This window comes from Sinohyriopsis cumingii, chromosome 4, assembly GCF_028554795.1.
Source record: "Sinohyriopsis cumingii isolate HCF-2022 chromosome 4, ASM2855479v2, whole genome shotgun sequence".
Classification (NCBI taxonomy): domain Eukaryota; kingdom Metazoa; phylum Mollusca; class Bivalvia; order Unionida; family Unionidae; genus Sinohyriopsis; species Sinohyriopsis cumingii.
In genome coordinates, this window is record NC_142964.1 from 89,997,872 (window position 1) to 90,020,830 (window position 22,959).

General features: G+C 37.3%; 1 protein-coding gene across 1 annotated transcript; it reads left to right on the forward strand.

The window, feature by feature from the left end:
• The first annotated feature begins 1,000 nt into the window (after positions 1-1,000).
• On the forward strand, positions 1,001-8,579 carry LOC149801641 (uncharacterized). The gene is made up of 3 exons (XM_089955910.1): positions 1,001-1,362; positions 4,165-4,540; positions 4,874-8,579. The coding sequence occupies exons 1-3, from the start codon at positions 1,204-1,206 to the stop codon at positions 5,926-5,928; spliced, it is 1,590 nt and encodes a 529-aa protein (XP_089812036.1). The 5' UTR covers positions 1,001-1,203; the 3' UTR covers positions 5,929-8,579.
• Positions 8,580-22,959: the final 14,380 nt, after the last annotated feature.

Here is a 22,959-nt window from a genome sequence, read left to right on the forward strand (position 1 = left end):
CTTGAGTATATTAAATCTTGGACAGTGTGGATCTTCTTAATGGCGTAATTTCCTTAACACATATATATTAAACAAACTCTTTCCTTAAATTTGTATTTATTTATTGACCTGATTTATTCTTCCATTACAAGGGCCCCGAGTGGCCAATTGGTTTAAAGCGCTAACCTGCAATCTCACCTCTATCTGCATGGGTTCATGACCGCTCTGGTGACCTAGTGGTTAAAGCGTCCGCCTCGGAAACGGGAGGTTGTGTGTTCGAACCCCTGCCGAGTCATACCAAAAACTTCCAAAATGGTACTAACAGCTGCCTCGCTAGGCGCTCAGCATTAAGAGGTTAGTGTTAGGATTGGTCGGCCTGGTGTCAGGATAATTTGATTGGGTGGGACATCATGCTACATGTCTGCGGCTTGATGCCCTAGTGCTAGACATCACTATAAATTGCCACACTGCAGACATCGTAGCGATATGACTGATTTTTTTTAATAAAGTTACGTCAAAAATCCTAATCACACACACACACACACACACACACACACTGCATGGGTTCGAGTTTCGGGCTAGACCAATGTGGGTAGTTGGTTCCCCGGGTTCTTCCTCCACCATTTATACTGGCTACCATTTAGAGCCTATCTTGACAAATGGCGTTAAACCCCATAATAACAACAACATCTTCCATTATATATATATATATATATATATATATATATATATATATATATATATATATATATATATATATATATATATATATATATATATATATATATATATATATATATATATATATATATATATATATAGCAAATGATATGTTCCCTTTGATATGATCCCGCTGGTAGTGCAGGTGCAGTGGGCATCAATCATCATTGTAACGGTTTATTAACTAGGAGGACTTCCAAAAAAAGATTGGATTGGTTCACACAAAATGCGTTCAAGGCGTCTACTCGGCTGTCCTGATTGGCTGACTAGGCTCAGGTAAGTAGTTACAGGGCCAAATAAAGTTCACCTACGCAGCTAAACTGCCTGGCGGTTTTTCTTCATCTCAGTCCATGCACCACTACTTAGCTGTTTTTCTTTGAACCTGTCTCATGAATAGAATCTTCATTGTGGAGACAACCTTTGATAATTGTTGGTGAAATTCTTGTCTATTTTTGACCGTATATTTAGTCTAATTATTTTTGTTTCGAAAATACTGAATGCAGAATGGTTGTAAATTTAATCTTCATTATCGTTTGTCTTGTGTCCTCGGTGGCTGGACATGGTCGAATGATTGAGCCTGCAATGAGATCTTCCATGTGGAGGTTTGGATACAACACCCCAGTCAACTACAATGACATGGGTCTTAACTGCGGAGGATTTGTGGTAAGTACTCGGTTGTGTGTATATTTATATGTCCCTGTATAATTTGAGATAACATTTAGAATATATCAGTTGTGTTAGAATAATGTCTTTAAGATATAATAACTAATAAAGCATCAGTAGTTCAAGTAAAGAACATATAAGATAGCATTGCTTATATATGACGTACGACTTATTTCTGTCATAGTCATTTTAATATAATTAAGTTCTATGTTTTTATTATTATTATTATTATTATTATTATTATTATTGTTATTGTTGTTGTTGTTGTTGTTGTTGTTATTATTTATTTATTTATTTATTTATTTATTATTATTATTATTATTATTATTATTATTATTATTATTAGATTATGCATTTGGTAGAGAAGTCAAAACATAATTTAGACTGCGAAAGAGTGATGGAGGAAAATTATTGGTCCAACATATTTTTAATTTTCCCCATTATCTAATTTATCATTTAATTGAGGATCTATAATAGCAATGGCGACTCTCCACAGTTTGTTTATCTTATTACTGATTGTTATTGCGACTTGGATTTAGAAAAAGACCCCACAACTTGGACTGCAAATTCTCGGAAGGCTGCAGTAAGTTGACACATTTATTACCCCATGAGGGATACGTATATGACAGGTCCTGGACTATTGTATGATCCGTTCTGACACCACCTGACATGCAAGTTAGGAACAGTACACTTTCCTGCGGTGGTCAGCGATTCGGTAAATTGACAAATCGATCGAAAGATAGATTCCAGAAAGTTATTTTTTAATGAAGTTTGCATTATTAGCATTTGATATTGACATTTGCATTTCCAAAATCTAATTAAGTGAAATGGATTAATGGCTAGACACTCTCTGGAATCTATTTTAACCACGGAATCTTTTTCTCTAATATGGAGTCTGTCTTTTCTAAGGAATCTGTCTATAAACATGGAACCTGTAAATTATGGTATCAGTCTTTAAATACGGAATATGTCTTAACTATCCAATGTGTCTATAAACATGGAATCTGTAAACAGTGGTATCAGTCTTTAAATACGGAATATGTCTTAACTATGCAATGTGTCTATAAACATGGCATATGTAAACTATGGCATCAGTCTTTAAATACGGAATATGTCTTAACTATGCAATGTGTCTATAAACATGAAATCTGTAAACAGTGGTATCAGTCTTTAAATACGGAATCTGTCTTAACTATGCAATGTGTCTATAAACATGGAATCTGTAAACAGTGGTATCAGTCTTTAAATACGGAATCTGTCTTAACTATGCAATGTGTCTATAAACATGGAATCTGTAAACAGTGGTATCAGTCTTTAAATACGGAATATGTCTTAACTATGCAATGTGTCTATAAACATGGAATCTGTAAACAGTGGTATCAGTCTTTAAATACGGAATCTGTCTTAACTATGCAATGTGTCTATAAACATGGAATCTGTAAACAGTGGTATCAGTCTTTAAATACAGAATCTGTCTTAACTATGCAATGTGTCTATAAACATGAAATCTGTAAACAGTGGTATCAGTCTTTAAATACGGAATATGTCTTAACTATGCAATGTGTCTATAAACATGGAATCTGTAAACAGTGGTATCAGTCTTTAAATACGGAATCTGTCTTACCTATGCAATGTGTCTATAAACATGGAATCTGTAAACAGTGGTATCAGTCTTTAAATACGGAATGTCTTACCTATGCAATGTGTCTATAAACATGGAATCTGTAAACAGTGGTATCAGTCTTTAAATACGGAATATGTCTTAACTATGCAATGTGTCTATAAACATGGCATATGTAAACTATGATATCAGTCTTTAAATACGGAATCTGTTTTAACTATGCAATGTGTTGTTCAAAAGTGAACTCAAGTACAAATCATATTCTATAGGTAGCAATGCGCCGATTTCTTTGAAACGTCATTGACTACTAACAGTGCCTTTGTAACCCAGCGTGTACTTCACAATTGAAATGTAGAAAGTACTTCAACTGTACATAATTGATAAAGTCAGTTATGTCACCTGAAAATATAATTAAAATTTTTTTTTAAATGAACAGTTCTCTTGTCTTTGCATATTTTAACCTCTATAATATAAAGTGCAAGTGCACACGGCGTTAGAGGTTTGGACAGTGTAATTAATAAGCATGTCCTGCCTTAAAGCCTTGTCATAAAGTAACTCATTCCTGTCAAGCACTCTCCCTTTTCCTTCTCCAGGATGTAAAACGATGTGCTGTTCAATTTACAATCTGCCTGTAATCTGAAAGAATGCTAAACATAATGAAATACTGGATAGAAGTTTGTTATTTTATCCTTATTTTTGTAAACTGATATACTTATTTAGATATTTCCTGCAGATCATTTTGTAGGACAGATGAGATTTTCTTGACACTTGTGTTATAATCATTCTTATTCACTGACAGATGAGATTTTCTTGACACTTGTGTTATAATCATTCTTATTCACTGACAGATGAGATTTTCTTGACACTTGTGTTATAATCATTCTTATTCACTGACAGATGAGATTTTCTTGACACTTGTGTTATAATCATTCTTATTCACTGACAGATGAGATTTTCTTGACACTTGTGTTATAATCATTCTTATTCACTGACAGATGAGATTTTCTTGACACTTGTGTTATAATCATTCTTATTCACTGTCGAGTACTAACACATATGCTCATTTTCAGTTATGTTAAGTGCTTTTGAAAGAGGCGTTTCATTTACTTTATAGTTTTGAAAGCGCACATTAGCATTATTTCTTTATCAATTATCTCATAGACTTTTCTTTTAATTTTCAGAATCATTTCGAAACTCACGGTGGCAAATGTGGTGTCTGCGGAGATCCATGGGAAGGGCCGCGCGAAAACGAGGCCGGGGGTAAATACGCCCTTGGAGTGGTGGCACGTCAATACAAAATAGGTCAAGTAATCAACGTGACGATCGAGCTGACTAGTAACCACATGGGTTACTTTGAATTCAGCCTCTGTCCGGTGAACGATCCCTTAAAGACAGCCACCCAAGCCTGTTTTGACCACAATCGTTTAAATATCATTGGATACGGCACGCGCTACCACATCACGACCACCGACAGCAAGGCTATCATATACCTGGACGTCATGCTTCCCCCTCGCCTCAAATGCAAACAGTGTGTCCTCCAGTGGAAATGGGTGGCAGGTAAATAAAGCGATGTATATTTGTCGGAAATCTGTACAAATCTATCAGTTAGTATCAATTTTTGCCCTTTTTTTAATATTAAATACAGCACTGTTTTAAAACTATCCGTAACTAATAGAACCATTTGTATAAGGTGTACTGTGAAATAAGATGTTATATTTTATATTGATAGTTAAGACAATGTTCGTCTTCAGTTTTCAGATTTATAACATATTTTCACGAAGAAGGTAGTTATTAATAGTACTTTGGGAAACAAGATATCGGTTAATTACATGAAATAAAGAAAAAACTTGTCTTGTTTCAAACTTTTAGAGCTTCTACTTTCTTTTAAAGCCCAGAGCATGGGTCCGGATGGAAAAGGTGGAGAGTGCCTCGGCTGCGGAAAACAGGAACATTTCATTAACTGTGCAGACATCGCTATAGGAAGGGATGTAGTAAAACCTCTAATCACTACTCCTCCTCAAACCACTACATCTAAGACAACCACCATCACCACTCCACGACCACCGACTTTACACTCCGTTCCACCAAACTACTCAGACGCTCAAGATATTGCTTACAATCAACGACAACATACTTACTCTGATGTATATGCCACTACAACCCAATCATGGAACCATGCCAACCAAAAGGCCCAGCACCAGGATATAGCCCCCGCCTGGGGATCGAACAGTGGATGGCATCCAAGTACTCGATCATGGAGATCTTGGAATGGCATGCAAACGACGCCTTCCTCTTGGAATGCTGCTGGGTCCGAATCTATGATGTACATCATGCCTACAGTGATGGAGAACTTGGAATGGGGAAACACTGAGACCATCCCAAATGAGCATGGCAACCCATCGCATGAACCAGGAGAGTATGGAGATTACCCGCCTTTAGAAATGACCAATCGAGGAAACATCCGGGCTCCTACTTATACACAGCAGAACCAAAAAGCAGGGCATACGAAAGGATTCAAAGATCCATTTCGATTTGTTGGCCTGGAGGGTACCGCGTCAAGTACATTCAGCGAAACCACTTCTAATGGTGTGTGGCAAGGTGATTCGGTACTTAAAATTAGTGCCTCCAATTTAAAAAATACAGATTCGGCTCCGAAAGTGCCATTAGCCAGAAATCAGACCAGTAAAGTGTGTGCCGATGGCATTACCAAGCCAGTTTGTAGAGGTATTGGTCTGTGGAAGAACAAGACCAACTTTGACAAGTGGTGTACCAGTGTGTGTCCAACCGGAGATTGTCCAAAAGGACTTTGTGAGTGCAGCTGTCCTGGGGAAATCAATCGCAGTAGACGAGTTTGTCGCGGACTTAATAAACCTTCCATGGACAAATGGTGCACAACAAATTGTGAATATAACAACTGTCCGCCTGAACTGTGTATGTGTGAGTAAAATATATGATGGGTCTCAGAGGTTGCAGATATATATATATATATATATATATATATATATATATATATATATATATATATATATATATATATATATATATATATATATACCCTTCATTTCTTCCCTATAATAACAGCGTCTCAACGAAACTGATGAAAACATGGTTACGTTTTTTTCACAATCTATTAAACAAATTGAAATCGTGTTGAAACAAAGTTGAGCCAACAGTGAAAAAAGTTCTAGAACATTTCTGAGTTTCTCAATAATAAATACTAGAGGAGATCATCCAGGGGAAACAACGCTTGTAACACAATTTTTTCACTTTGGGCAACAACATGGACTTTGTATGAGCACGAGGCAAGCTTATAGCACGAATGCCAAGATGCAGAATATGGCAGTCTGGTCATCTAAGTCAGTCATGGACAAATTTCTGTTGATCCCGCTTGCAGAATTGTTATCGTTGGTCAGTATAATTTTGAACTCGAATTTTATTAAATGAGCACAGTCTTCAAATTGATCAATTATGAGTGGCCAAAGAGTTGATTCAATTTTAAGTCAAGGTCAAATATTCTACGTATGTACTTAAGGTAACCGCAAAGCTTAATTGCTGAATTACACAAGTGTTTCACAACTACCATCTACTTGACACTCAGCTCTTTTGCACCAGTCACTGAATGAAAATATATTGTTTTATAAATATATGTGATGTGATTACAGTTATTAGTACTATCTGATTCCCTGAATTAAGGATGTCTTGAAAGACTAGATTTCCAAAACAGTCAACAAATTAGGAAGAAACTTCAATATCGTGAATAAATGTCTTAAAGATTTTTTGAAAGTTAACTGATTGGAAAACTATATTAGGAATGTGTATTTTCTCTCAAAAACGCAGTTCTCAGCCATACGTAAATTTCCAGTTTTACAAATTTCGTCGACTTCTGTACTATATGGCATTCTTTTGAATTATCATTATTCTACAATCTCCTAGTAGAGTACTAATGCTTTAAGTCAGATTTTTAAAAGAATGAAAACTGAACTAGTGAACCGGGAAATTAATAATTTGACATGTTATGACCAGTTTGAAAGGTACAATCACACAAACTTCTCTAAATTATGTAACGGTCGATTTCCATGAGTGTCCGTGAGAAGGTAACGTCTAACTTATTTTTAGTAATCATTTGAAATGTAGTAGTTTTGTTAAACTAAATTGAAAGATGCATTTTGGAAACGGTTCAACAAAACGCATCTTTACAGCATCAGCTTACATGATAGTCAAATAGATTTTTGAAATGGAAACTAGATATAGGCCACATGTTACATATCTCAGAGCAAAATCCACATTTTAAGATCAGATCGGTCCCTCTGTGAGTTAAAATTAACCTTTCTGTTTCAAGATTTCCCCTATAAATTGCTTTGATGTATACATCATTGTTACGCAAGCTGCTGTGGCTTAGTTGGTTGAGTGTTGGACTCGTAATACAAGGGTTGTGGGCTCAATACATGTCCAAGCCTGATCGGGTCAGCTGTCTCTGGTGGTGTCCTGGGAAAGGTTCTTAGGCCACATTTTCACAACATGAAATTGACAATAATGTATCGAAAGTGCCGTTCTAAACCAAATGAAATCAAACCAGTGTTAGAATCAAACGAACTTTGGCATGCAGAATAAACGTAATGCGCTCTTTTGCATGCTGTACAGGAGAATAAAGAACGTAGGGGCCGCGGTGGCTAAGTAGGTAGCGTGCTGGACTCATGGTCGAAAGGATACGGGTTCTAATCGTGCTGTTGTGGTGCGTACATGGGCAAGGCACATTATTACAATTGCCCCTACACTAAATAACCTACCTGTGTTGCTGTGTCGTCAAAACACCAAACCAGGCAAGCTCTTTCTGGAGTTCTGGAGAAGGTGTGAATGATATGTCTCGTCACCATTTACTTAAGCATAGTGTGACATCCACATACATTTTATATTCACGTTTAAGTGAAGTTAGCCAATATTCCTCGATCTCATTGTGTACATACATACATACATACCTTATAATAGCATTGTTGAAACAAGTACTTTCCGTTATTACCTGTTTTTGTTTACGTGTGACTGATAGAGAAGAGAACGAAACAGGAGAGAGAGAGAGAGAGAGAGTCCTCAGTGAATTGTTTGGCTATGTCATTCAAATATTTTATTTATGACTCTGGAACCTCTTTAAATATATATATATATATATATATATATATATATATATATATATATATATATATATATATATATATATATATATATATATATATATATATATAATTACTTAAGTATGTTATAATTAGATTACAATGTGTAACAAAACAGCAGCTAAGTATTTAACTTGCTTATTGTCATTGTTATATACCTTTTTGTGCATGTACGTATATATGTATATATAATAATGGTAATGTGCTGTTTTCCCTTTGCTATTCTACATTGTAATGTTCGAAGCTGGAGGCAAACGATGAATAGAGATTGTTCTTTAAAATTCGTCCATGTAATTTTCATACTCATGAATTTTTTAATGCACCGATCATCAATGATTGGATTGAACTATATTAAAAATTAGGAATACATAATTACTAACATTTTTTTCACATGTTAAGTTTTCTATAATTAAAGTTATATATGCCGAGTACATTACTATGTCTTATTTCTTCTCTCTCTCTCTCTCTCTCTCTCTCTCTCTCTCTCTCTCTCGTCTGGTCATCATATCTCATCGTGGATATTTTATTACCTTTCCCTTCAAACGAAGGGTGAGTGAGAAAGCATATGTTAAGCAACAGTTCTAGAGTAAGAACATCCAACGACGTGCTTGATTTTGAGAACAGTCAAACTAGATGGCTTTATTGCTGAAGGTCATATCCCTCGACATTTGTGCAAATAAAATGACCAGATGTTATTATAGACGTTCAATCATTCGTCTAAACGTGGGTGGTCAAAATGCCATCGGACAATACAACTGGGCCATAACGTGCATATTATTACGTAGGATACTGCAGATGTGATCGCATACCAAACATTTCCAAGCCTTTGTGAGTGATCTGCAGAGATGCCAATCGTTTGAGAGGAAGATAAATATCCGACACATATAAATTAAGCATTTCTCATTGTAATCGTACAATAAAAATAGTTTTCATTTTTATTTAAAAACGTTTCTCAATATTTTCGAATAAAATTGCATCGTTTTAAATAATTTCCTCTTATTATTCGGGTCAGACCCAAGTTCCAATCTACTGTAATATATTTTTCATTTCCTTCCTAAAACTCGGTCATGTTCAGACAGCAACAAGGCTTTATTGTGTTAGATATTAACTAGGCTTTACTGTACACGATAATACTAACGTAATTAGCTATGATAAGTAAAGTACAGGTTGCTTCAAACGAACGTGCTTGTGTGTGAATGATATAGGCTAAATTGGTAGTGTTTGTGTGTAAGCTGAAGTCCTTCGAAATTCATGCGCCTGTTCAGACAACTCAGCTTTAAGCAGTGTCCATGTCCGCCATTTAAGGACTGACTACTGGTAACGATCGTGATGACATCAACGACAATAATAATAATAATAATAATAATAATATATATATATATATATATATATATATATATATATATATATATATATATATATATATATATATATATATATATATATATATATATATATATATATATATATATATATATATATATATATATATATATATATATATATATATATATATATATATATCCATACTTACATTATATCAGATAATTAAATAATTAAATAATATCTACTGTCCATACTTAAATGATATCAAATAATTGCATTAAATACACTGTCTATATTTTTTCTTTTTTTACCAGACAATATAGATTCATTATTCACAATTTCAGATACATTTGTAGGAACTTTTCACTTTGCTCTTAGATTTGAAACATTTATTACACATTTTTGGCTGCATAACTTTAAGGAAAACCATCTCAACGATTTGCATTTTTCATACGTTGATACATCCTTCTTTCTCAGTTATTTTCTCAAAGTTAATAGTTCGTTTATAACACGAGTTAACAAAATTATAACACTAGTTTGATACGTCAGCTGATCTGTAATGCTCAATATTTTAAGCCAGAAAAATTTTTTAAAAATATTAATGTATTTAGGAGGGCTTAACGAAGCAATAATTACATTCGCTATCATAAAGATAAAGGAGTGTAGCTAATGCAGATAGAACATTTATTCATATTTGGGTGTAAATATCATACAATATCCAGATTAATTAACATGCCCAATGACGTTTTTTTTTTTTTTTTCATTTTCTTTTTGGTGGGAGGGGAGGGATTCTCCCATTTTTAAACAATCAAAAATTATTTCCTCATATACACATTTTTTTCTTTGCTATGTCCAGTCAAAAATAGCCTGACCGCTCCGGTGGTCTAGTGGTTAAAGCGTCCGCCTCGGATGCGGGAGGTCGTGAGTTCGATCCCCGGCCGAGTCATACCAGAGACTTACAAAAATGGTACTAACAGCTGCCTCGCTTGGCGTTCAGCATTAAGAGGTTAGTGTTAGGACTGGTCGGCCTGGTGTCAGGATAATGTTACTGGGTGGGACATCATGCTACATGTCTGCGGCATGATGCCCCAGTGCTAGACATCACTATAAACTGGCACATTACAGACATCGTAGCGATATGACTGAAACATTGTTAAAGCTACGTTAAAAATCAAAATCACATCACATCACATCAAAAGTAGCCATACATTCATTCAGCCTAATATTTGCTGGTTTTCTCAAAACTTGAAATATCAAATATCGGACGGTGCATGCAATAAGTTTCAGCATGATTTTTCTTTGCTTATGCTAACACGTTGTATAGTAACTCTACAATTTGCTGGGGTCTTTAGACAACATTTCTGATTGCCATCAGCAAATTAATCTGGAACAGCCTTCTTAAAATTAGTTTAATTCTGTTTAACTTTCCTTGCATCAAATATGTAATTTTAAAAGATCCAATTATTTCACATATTCCGTTCTATTACTTTGGTTCGCCTTTTGAATCATTATTGATCCACGTGACCGGATGTAAAATTGCATACAGTATGATTTAAAAATGGACTGTTTGTAAAAACATGCTCTTCGAGTCAATAATAAATGAATACTCACAAATATTCATATTTGTTGTCGTTATCTATCATTCACTTTTTCTATCTTAACACGATTATATACTCGTTTTTAGCCAGAAGTATGTGTATGTAATACACGTATGCGAAAACACATTCATTCAAGCATGTACATACCCATGTACCAGATGAAATGAGACAGACAGACACACAGACAGACAGGCAGATAGGTGAGAATCACAAATGTTCTATACATGTATAGTGCGTCTAACGTCAATAATTTTCCAAATTCTATGCTCTAAAAATTCCGACCGTTCAAGGAAATAAAATTAAAATAATCATCAAGGAGATCGTACGTGCGCCTGTCTGTTCAAGCGTGGATGACATTTGCGCATTTTGAAAAAATATACCCTTTCTTGATATAACTCAAGTTATTTCATGCAAAATGTACTGAACATTAATCGAAATGCAGCAGTCTAAATCAATAATAAAAACCTTAAGAAGTTTTAAAAAATTGTCGTTGTCTTAAAACCTCCAGTAACTGGAATGATTAAATTTGTAAAAAAAAAATAATAAAAAAATAAACATATTTTCATTATTCTTCAAGCCACATAAATTGCAATCTTTTTACGCAGCGATACACTTTCGCATAATCAAATAATACAAACTAGAGCATGAGGTAGCAATGGAAAGATAATTAAATTTTGAAATGGGCAGAGAACATTTACTTGAAAGCTGGGAATAGCGCAAGCTAGTGAAAACAATAAACGTTGTAACAAACATTCATCAAATATCGATAAAATTTCTTTTTAAGATAGTGAGATATCGATCTTGCTTGCGGAATGTGAGCGGTCTGTCACATTTTCTTGATCCACATCTGCCATCTTTATGGATTGAACTATCCGGAAGTGAGTTGCAGCAAGACACCCTCTGGTGGCGCTCTACAGTTTCGTATTTTGCTAAGGGTTAGAATTTTAAAGAGAAAGAATTTCCCCGGGTTTCCTCACTGGTTATACTGGCTATTTAAAAAAAAAAGACCTTGTATATCTTAGGTATTGTTCAAAGAACCGTTAATTTACTTTATTTCGGTGTATGATTGATGGGTGTAATATGGGTTATAGAGTTTACAGCTTGGCCTTACTCAAGAAGTGCATCTTTTACAAAACTGCTAGCTCCGCTTGGTCATTTTCACTTCCTGGATTTCAGAGGTAAATTGTAAAAAGGAAAAAATAGCCGATAACTTTTTATGCATTTTATATATGTAGTAATTCATCCATTGCACTTTCAGAAGCTGGTAATGTCTAGTTGGGCAAAGTTCATTTTCCCTAATTTGATAGATGCTAAATATAGTGTACTAAAGACTGATTCAGACTGATTTTATTTTAGCATAAGGGAGCAGTTATTTTAGTTACCAGTGTGCTTAGGTCGTGTACAATTTCCATAAGTACAATAAACAAAAAAATGTCAGCCACATTACATCAAAGTAGCATAGAGGTATGCCAACATTCTCTCCACTGCGCAGGTTTCAAATACAATTAACTTCACTCTCTCAAAGTACACAATAACTGGTGAGCGCCACCTCTGGTGTTTTCAAGGGAGATAATAACTGTGAAATGACTAGAGGAGTCAAATGCAAATATAAATAGTAAAGACAAATAGAATAGAGACATAGACATATGCACATACATGCATGCATGCATGCACGCACGCACGCACGCACACGCACACACACACACACACACACACACACATACATACATACATACATACATACATACATACATACATACATACATACATACATTGATGAACATCAATCTATCACACCTAAAATATAAAATCGACTAAAAATGATTTAGGCAAGAGAGCAATTGTCTTCGAGGCAAACAGAACATATAAAATCGACTAAAACATTTTTAGGCAACAGAGCAAATCTTTTCGAGATAGTGCAGTGGCTCTGGAAAGGGCCGTTGTTTTTTTTTTTTTTTGTTTTTTTTTTTGCTAACACCATTCCGTTAACACAGAGGGCATCGCATATGTCTTCTTCTCTTTCTCAAACTTCCTCTGACTTCTGGACCGTAGATGAGGACTCTCTTCAGACAGCCTCGTCTCTCCACATAGATCCTTCTTTTCCAAACGCTCCTATCTGTGATCCATATGATTTTCCATGATGATTTAATAAGTCCGTACGGAAAAGCTTAGACGATACGAGAGTAGATGATTCAACGTTAGTCCACATCTTGTGACAAAAACAGGTGAAGGAAATGAAGGGAACCGCGGTAATTTTAAGTGGAAGAACGGGTCGAAACGGATTGAGTTTTTTCACCAATCCTAATACGCGTTACAAAATTCAGTCACAGGGTGGGGTCTGTCTTCCAAACCGATGAGAGCTGCCTGTGACGTCACACTCCTATATAGATGCGCTAGCGACTGCGCACAGTGAATCAATGCGACAGAGTTTATAACATGACGAAAACTAAGAAGACAATGAATTGGGGCGCACTGGCCGTGGAGACGAAAAACGATGGCATAGCAGCGGCTACAAACGTCAACACGGTTCTAATTCTAGAGGAGACCGATTTTAATTGGAATTTAGTGGATTTTCTCTTCTTCGCAAGAATTTGTTCCGGAATCAGCATCTTTGCCATCTTCTCCTTCCTTACCACATGTAGAGGATTTTAAATAGAGACAGAAAGAAGAATTGGAGAAATTTTTGCAACAACAGAAAGAAGCAGAATAAGCTATTCACCTTCAACAGCAACATCAAGAAGAAGAGGCAAGAAAAATGAAACGATAGGAAGAATAAGAATAAGCAGCAGAGAAGAATCAAGGTCTAGGAGAGAAGGAGGACAGTGACAGACGAACGGTGACGGTACTCTTAGACATTTTGGCAGAGTTAAGGGGTCTGAAACAAGTGTATCAGACTCTTTAATACGACCCAATAGAAAAAGACCTTTCCGAGCCAAACAGCCCAACCCTGTTACCACACCTGAGCTAACAGACCTTGTGGTTTCGACCAAATCATCAACAGGAGCAAGTGAAGAAATAGGACTTGGCCGTGGCAAAGGCTTAAGACAATTAAAGCTGATTGCTTCCCGCTCCTGATTAAAAAAAAAAAAACAAGGGTCCTTTTCAAGGCCACCCACTTCTCTCGAAAAGAGATAGTATTCATTTTGCAAAAATCAATTAAAACTCAAAGATCCTTTTTTACCCCATGATGTACGTGTGTGTGTGTGTGTTTAGGTCCTTATTCTAAAAAATCAAAACCAACAGAAACTTAAATTTTCTGTCTGGTCTATTGTGGTACACATTTTAAAAATGGGCTACCATGCCACGACCTTTATCACTCGTGATACAACGATTGCTGTAGAAGGAAATCAATGACAGTACTCAAATTGAGGAGGATTACCAACACTTATTACAAGCTCTGTATCCCATGAATTTGGGTCGTCGTGTAGTGTGTCTTAGTAACTTGCTTTCTGGGATTTCGTTTACCAGACGATTCCTTTGGGCCTAATTACGATCTTTCGAGTGAGGTACGGCCAAAAAACCCACATAAAAGTGGTACCTTTAAATGTCCACGAGAGACTCTTTCTTTTAAAAGCCTTGCTCTCTCATCTGGATACGTCTCTACCTTTAACGGAAAAAAGATTCGTCAACTTCTAGGTACAGAAGATTTGTACGACAATGTGTGTGTAGGTTGTGACTTTCACCCTCACTGGACAGATGTACGTGACTGGAAAAGTTGGTTTTTCGAGGCTTGAACCAAAGAAGTGGCCAATTATGCTCAAGAGTTGTGATCCTAAATTCAAGCCTCCAGTGAATAAAATAACTTTTAAACATGTGTTAGTGACACTGTCAGAAGAAGAACCCGTCGCCGATGAAATGTACTCTCTTAAGGACAGGTCTGTCATGGACATTCCCAAAAGGCCATTCCGGGAGGACACCTGTGTGAATGTACCCAATGTAGAGACTGTAAGAACATTACACTCTGCTGGGACACCTTTGACGCAAGACAGAGAATTTATACAAAATGGAATCATCTACAAACAAAACCCTAAAGCCACAGCAAGGACAAGGCAGAAAGAGAAGACGAGGACTTCATACCCTCAGGGCTAGAACACCAACCAAAAAAAAAAAACGTCCGAGACTTAGACGTTTTTGATTATTAAATCACAGAGAGAAAAAAAGAAAGAAAATGATGCACCAAGAGTCTTGCGCCTGTTCAAAAGTCGAAACTGGATCTATTTGCTATGCCACCCACCATGATGATGTTGCAAGAATCCCAATGAATAGAATTTCATCCCTTCTCCTCTTTGACGGATTCAGCTCCCATCGAGTTTAAAATCGAAGGACAGCCCGAAGATTATATCGATCTGAATAGCAGTTACTTGTACGTGAAAGTCAAATGATCAAAACGACGACACCGCTCCAGGAGCCGATGCTAGAGTAGCTCCCGTCAACAATTTCATGCATTCCTTGTTCAGGGAAGTGGATTTGTACTTGAAAAACAAACTCGTCAGCAGTCGCATATATACTTATCCTTCCAGAGCTAACCTGGTAAATATCTTAATGTACTAAAAAGAGACCAAGAACACTCATCTGGATACTTAGGTGGTATGGATACCAGACACAGCAGGCGATGGCAATTTTAACGATACAGTCGTGACAGAAGTTGACGATCCTCACAATGTAGGCTTTGACGATCTCGAAAGAAAATCCTGCAAGGACGTAGTTTAGAACTGATGGATCGTTTGCATTTGGAAATGTGGTTGGAAGACAAGTATTAGCTAAATGGAGTGGATATCCGCCTGAGACTGAATCTCAGCAGTACAGTTTACCATTTGATTGCTCATACCAACGAGTACAAAATCGCTATCCAAGAAGCCAGACTTTACGTGCGTCGTGTGGAAGTGTTACCTAAAGCGGGTAACGACATCCGTCACACTTTGAGCAGAACGACTGCCAAGTATCCGTTACACTTTGAGCAGAACGACTGCCAAGTATCCGATACGTGGAAGCGAAAACTTTCACCATTGCCTCTGGAATCCAAACCACGATTGAAAATCATCAGTTCCAAGGACAGTTACCCAAACGTGTAATCGTTGGCATCGTTAGAATTGCAGCCCTCAACGGAGCCCACGATCAAAATTCTTTCCAGTTTAAGCACTACAGAGTGTCCAAAATCGAAGTCAGTCGTGATGGCAAGACCTTGTGTACCAGACCTTTCGAACCTAACTTTGCACAGAAGAATTACTTGAGATCATACTTGTCTGTAAGGAGCCAAGGGACAGTTAGGAACCTACATCAGTCACGGCATTTCGTACAAAGATTATGCAGTAGGTTACACTTTGTGGGTCTTTGATTTCACTCCAGACCAAGTCAGCAACTAGGGACATTTCACCCTATAAAATCTGGTAGACTGCGTGTAAACCTTCAGTTTGCAGAAGCTCTTTCTCACACGGTGAATATATGCCGAATTCGATAATACCATATAAATCAAGAGTTTGAAACAATGTCATTCTAGACTATTAGAAGCTATGGACAATTCTTATCCGTCTTTGAACGGTGAAGAGTCTGTAGAAATTGAATGAGAAGATGAAATGGAATGGGGAGCAGAACCCAAAGACAAAGACGAAGAGGTCATAGTGATGAAGTCCAGATGGCCAGAATAAGAACAAAATTTAGTCTCCTGTTTTGCCAAACACCTGGCAGAAAAAATTACGGAATTAATCAAAAGATATTGCTATGAATGTCAAAATGATCATCCCAGTCAAATTCAACACGATAAATGTATGATGATGAGTAAAGAAGGAAATTGGATGAGTATCTGGAGGGCGCTTGGGGTGTCATCTCGGAAAAAGCAGTATTGCATCAGTGGTATAAAGACTTGCGTGATCATTCCTCCCCTCCACTGACTGCTCTAGAGATCCATCGCAGCAAAACTATTTTGGCTCAGAGTGCGGAGACGAAGCGAAAAACGGTTACTTGTCAGAGATTTTTAAACAAAACGTCAGGATTGAATTGATGACTTATCAGTGCCTGTGAGAAAAATTACATTTTGAACAACAGTTCGTACACTGCTTCTTGGAATCCTGTGTGTGTGCTAAAGATGAACTGCCTCATCGCAAACATCAAGACCATCAAGCTTATGTCATCAACACGGATGACAGTCATCTCCCATGAACCAACTGGATAGCCGTCTATTTCCCTAAAGAGGGTTGCGTGGAGTATTTTGATTCGTATTGATTACCGCCTTTGAAAGACAACATCATCGACTTTATGAGAAGAAATGGCCAGACGACACGATTCAATACTGTGAAATTACAAGGCACAGATTCCATGATGTGTGGACAATATTGTGTGTATTTTCTTCATCAACGCAGTCTTGGGTATCCCTTAGAACATTTAGTTACTTAATTTTGATCGTAACTCTTCTATAAACGATGACAAAGAACATCGATGGTTTTGTGAACATTATGGCTATCTTTTGTCTTTAGCTAGGAAACGTAGTGTACATCAATGGCCAAATGACTTCCATCAGTGGAAATCTAACTTCACTTCACAACGTTGTCAACCTTGTCAAAAATAGATTGTCTGAAAAGAAATTTGTTTGAAATTATATGTTAGTTAGTTGGTAAAATAAAATGTTGTGTTTTGAAAAAAATATCTGTCGTTTGTTTTAAAATAAACACTGTGACTATATATGTTCTTTGACTTCTCTCTATTCATCATCATAAGGATCAGGTACCATAGGGTTCCGACCCTTTAAAATAGTAGGGATGTTCTCTATCGCATCCGCTTGAGCCATATAAAGTTAAGCAGTCTTAAGTCTTACTATCCATTGTTGACTCATCAACCTATGAAGATGCCTTCTCATTTACCAAAAATATACGAAGCCTAAGTGCATTTGCATCGTGTCAGGCAAAGACTGATACCAAAGCCTGAAGAGATAGAGAATGACAGGATGATGAAAGTGGCCGACGACCTGATATAAGAGGTCTTCAGATAGGAAGTCAAGAAAGAAAACGAAGAATGGACGGAGAAGTACAGACTTCAGAAGCAGAGAGAGCATCAGCAGCATCAACAACAGCAGGAACCAGACAGAGGTTTTGTCGACTGCCGTGTATACACAAAAGAGTTCTCCTTCTCTTTCCGAAGAAGTAGACATTATCCTGTGGGAAAGAATGCCGTCAGACGGGGACGCAATCTTAGACCATAAAAGACTGCCATAACTCCCCGTCCACAAAACATCCCTGTTCAGGGCTACCTCAATAATCTAGAAAACAGATACTAGTCCAATTGTCAAAATGTGTATTTGTAGTTTTAAAAAATAGAAGTGTTTCTATAAGCACTTCGTTTCCGTAGCTTGTCAAATAGTTTTTGTTTGTAATTTGTGACTGTAGGTAAAAAGTAAGTGAGTGAGATTTTTTAGGTCCGCGCGATTGATGTGATTGATAGTAATTTGTGCCTTGTGAGTTTTGGTATCAGGTGATGTTTTCTATCACGTCTGCGTTTCACAAATATAAAGGGAAGCGTCTGTCAGTCTGGCTACCCAACGTTGACTAGCCAACTGCAATCATCATGAGCAACAGAACTACCAAATTCTTGAAACTCCAAATGCACCTGGAGTATACCAGGCGCATTTTAGATGAGCTGGCCATGGAGGCCATAGCTGAAGCTGCCAGGCCTGAGGAAGAGGAGGAGAAGAGAAAGAAGATAGAGAAGGAAATGAAGATTAGACCAGTGAGTGAGGTGACGCCAGAGGTGAGGACGCAAGAACAGCCACAACCAGCACGGAACCAGTACAAACACCGCAGCCACTACTAGGACAACAACCTCGTCATCAACGAGTGTGGTATAGGAGTAGGATGGAGGCCTTCAGAATCCCAGACACAGAAGATTGGGGTAATGAAGCAACTCAAGAGACCTCTGCGCTCACAAGAACAAACATCGATTGAGAGCAGTAGTGGAGCCGACGTTGTGTCTGTGGTGCCAGAAATGGAAGCTGCACAGATTAAGATGTGCATGTGGAGTTTTAAAAACCAGCCCTTCTTAGGGTTAAACAAATCTCTAGAAAAGAGACTTTTAAAGTTGCCAATTGATATGAGTGTGCAGTAGCGTGACTATAAACACTCACTCTTATATATATATATATATATATATATATATATATATATATATATATATATATATATATATATATATATATATATATATATATATATATATATATATATATATATATATATATATATATATATATATATATATATATGCATGCATGTATATATATACACACATATATATATATAGATATAGATATATATATATATATATATATATATATATATATATATATATATATATATATATATATATATATATATATATATATATATATGCATGCATGTATGTGTGTGTGTATGTGTATGTGTGTGTGTGAGTGTGCGTGCGTAATGTGGATAGTATATTTGGTTTTTTTCTTTTCTTTTCCCTTGTGTGGATAGTATGTTTGGGCCTTTTGTTTCTCCTTCCCGTGTGGATAGTATTTTTTTTTCCTCTTCCCGTGTGTGGATAGTACATATGGGGTTTCTTTTCTCTCCTTCCCATGTGTGGATAGCATATTTAAGGTTTGTTTTTTCCTCTTACCTTGTGTGGATTGTATATTTGGGGTTTGTTTTTCTCCTTCCCAAGTGTGGATAGTATATTTGGGATTTTTCCTCTTCCCGTGTGTGGGTAGTATATTTAGGTTGTTTTTTTTTTCTCCTTCCCGTGTGTGGATTGTATATTTAGTTGTTTTGGTGGGGTTTTTTTTCCTCTTCCCGTGCGTGGATAGTAGATAATATGTGAAGGTATTGTAAATGATGTTTTCCTTTATGTCCGTGCTTGAAGTATATAAACTTCATCATTCATCATTCGCGCCACAATGTGGCACCAAAAATTACATAATTAGGAAGTATGACCCCAAAATTTAGAATTATAAGGTGACCAAAACCCAGCCACCAGGCACCCTCCTTCCCCCTCCCCCCCCCCCCCCCCCGCACAAGGCGGAAAAACTTATAATTGGAGTATGAACCCAAAATGTTAACTAAATAAATAAATTCCCCTAAAATAGACTAGGAAAATCCATCATGTCACCTCTATCCTACAAACAGCACAAATAATGATTTTCCAAATTATAAATACGGCAAGACGGCACCTTTTAACATTCGGAAAATGGGGAACAAAACGAAACGATCCCGGATGTAAGGCGCGTCCCTTCCACTCAGTCCAACATACCCTTGCCTCTGCCAGACATGAACTACATACGTGAGTGCGTGTGAGCCATTCCCACACACCACGAGTCCCGTGACACATCAGTGTCTGGAAAATCGGACTAATCAAATAGCACTTTTTAAGTGTTCTAATGCGGTGTGAGACGCTGCTCCATACCATCCCCCCTCGAAAACATCAATCAGCCACAAACGGGGCTATAAACAGTCGTGCATGCCCGTATGGGCGAATACGACTATAATTGAAATGACCGACAGACCATTCGCGCCAGCATTCCATTCGATTCATTCCATTTATAATTCAGGCAGTGGACACAGAGCGAGCAGGACCGGCTTACCAGTAGTGCTTTCAAGGTCATAGGCGGAAAAAGCAGGAAAAACGTGTTTTAGGCACACTGGAAAAAGAATGTGGCCAAGCACAGAATAATTAATAAAGAAGAACAAGAATATTCTGCTAGCTGAATAACCTTTTACCATATGCCGCTGATAAGAATTCACCAGCACAGGCACAGAGTGACGGGAGGAAGCGCCAACACGAGGCAGCTCACCAAAATGTAGGACAGACAGTGTTAGGACGCACCACCAGAATCACGACTGTTGACTGGTGGAAAACAATATTAGCTGTACTGACGAATGATGTGGCACCATGGAAGTTGAAAGGGATGGCGCAACACGAGGCAGTCTGCTAAGAAAGGGAGGCGTAAGTCCAGTGACTTCACCTAGAAACAAGCCATGGAAGTCATCATTTACCGGAGCAGCTGCCAACTCTCCGGAAGATGCCTGTTCCAAAATAGCAGTCCAAGAGAACAAAACAGAAAAGAAAGATTGCTAACATTGCCTGAATGTATACGGTTTTTATTTGGCTGAAAACTATTTTTGATAATATGTTTATTTAATATCCTAATTTATATGTTTCGTTACCTACGTCACAGTTTGTATCCTTCTTTTTTGTTATGCGTGATACAAACTATGTACAAGTCATTTTGACTTCGCTGATTGGTATTTATTAGTTTATTGAATATACACGCTGTCCACAAAATTCCAACTTTATTAATGAATCATTTTTGAAATTTTTTAACTTAATTTATATGATTAATTGCACAGGTGGCTTACACACTATTGGTATTATTTATGTCCATTAAATAACTGGACTTGATTTGGTTAAGTACTGGCTGGCGTTTCAGGGCTCTGTATCGCATGCGCCTGTTTCCGGGTACCTCTCCTACCTTGCCTCTACCGGACTTCTGTACGACGGAGATTTGGAACCATTTTCCCCGTCTAAACATGTGTGTCCCAATGTGACATCATAGTGACGACCAGTGGTTACTGCCGTCACATACTGCTTTGGTGGCAGACTGAATTACTTATCTTTATACATGAGTGTGTGTGTGTGTTGGGTCTATTCCCACTCGTGTACTGCCTTACATTCAGGTCGTTAGGGACTTAAAAAGTCCTAGGACCTGACGGCCTAATTAAACAGTGTTCTGTGAACACATAAATGCCTAGGGGATGAGGCGCTTATTCCTTCGCCCAGGAGTAATTAAACAGCCTGCTGTGCAGGCATAAAACCATCGTGCCCTAGTTTGGCGAAAACGACGTTAATTAAATTATTCATTCAATCATTCGCGCCAGCAGGTGAGGGACGAAAGCATGCATGTCACTAGGACATGATTGTAGTCTGTGCGCGAACTTGGACCCACCACCGGGGAGGGGGGGGGGACATGCTGCACGCCTAATAAAGAGTATTCGATTAGATGATGGTACGAGTTGAAAGAAATAGAATAGTAAAGGAAAATTTGTATTAGTATTATTACTTTTTCTTTACTGTTCCATGTCTTTCAACCCTTACCGGCATCTAATTTAATAATCTTTATGAATACTAATGTAATAACATCTCAAGTCTAACTGCACTCGAAAGCTTGAAGGTGACAGCTATAATTTAGGCAATGCATTTAATTAAACACAGAACAGACCCAAACTTAGAACTTATAAGGTGGTCCAACACCCAAGACCATCAGGCCCAGCCGCACTAGGTGGCAAACAAACAGTCATTATTTGGAAGGTAAGATCCAACATTAGTTCATATAAGGTGGTCTGAACACCAGAGACCATCAGGCCCAGCAGCACAATGCTTCAATCAAAAAAATATCTTACTAAGGAACACGAATGACCCAAAATTGTATACAATATATAACTTGGTCTAAAATACAGGACCATCAGGACCAGCCACACAAGGTGGCAAGCCTAATAGCATAGCAAGGATGTCATCAAAGGTACATCTGTCCATCCTAAACTAAAAAATAAACCTAAACAAAATAGCACAGACTTTGTTCCCTTCAAATTGTACAAGACGACAAAATTTAGGCCTTAAACACTGGAATCTAGGAGCACCGACCTGTGAACCCGAATCCAACATGAGCACCCTCTCCTCCATTGCCTCAGTCGGGCATCAAAACCCATTAGCGTGCAGTGTACGCACAAATAACTGCTGGAAATTCATTAAAATTACAACAAAATATGAGTGTGTACTGGGTCTACTCCCACTCATATACACTATACAGTGCTCAGTGGATACAGACCTGAAACATGAGTATGTGCTGGGTCTTTTCTCACTCATGCAAGTCCTACATTCAGGTAGTTAG

Coding starts and splice junctions, on each gene's coding strand:
- LOC149801641 (XM_089955910.1), top strand. CDS start 1,204: ATGGTTGTAAATTTAATCTTCATTATCGTTTGTCTTGTGTCCTCGGTG. Junction 1,363..4,164: donor TTAACTGCGGAGGATTTGTG/GTAAGTACTCGG, acceptor TTTAATTTTCAG/AATCATTTCGAAACTCACGG. Junction 4,541..4,873: donor CCAGTGGAAATGGGTGGCAG/GTAAATAAAGCG, acceptor TTTCTTTTAAAG/CCCAGAGCATGGGTCCGGAT.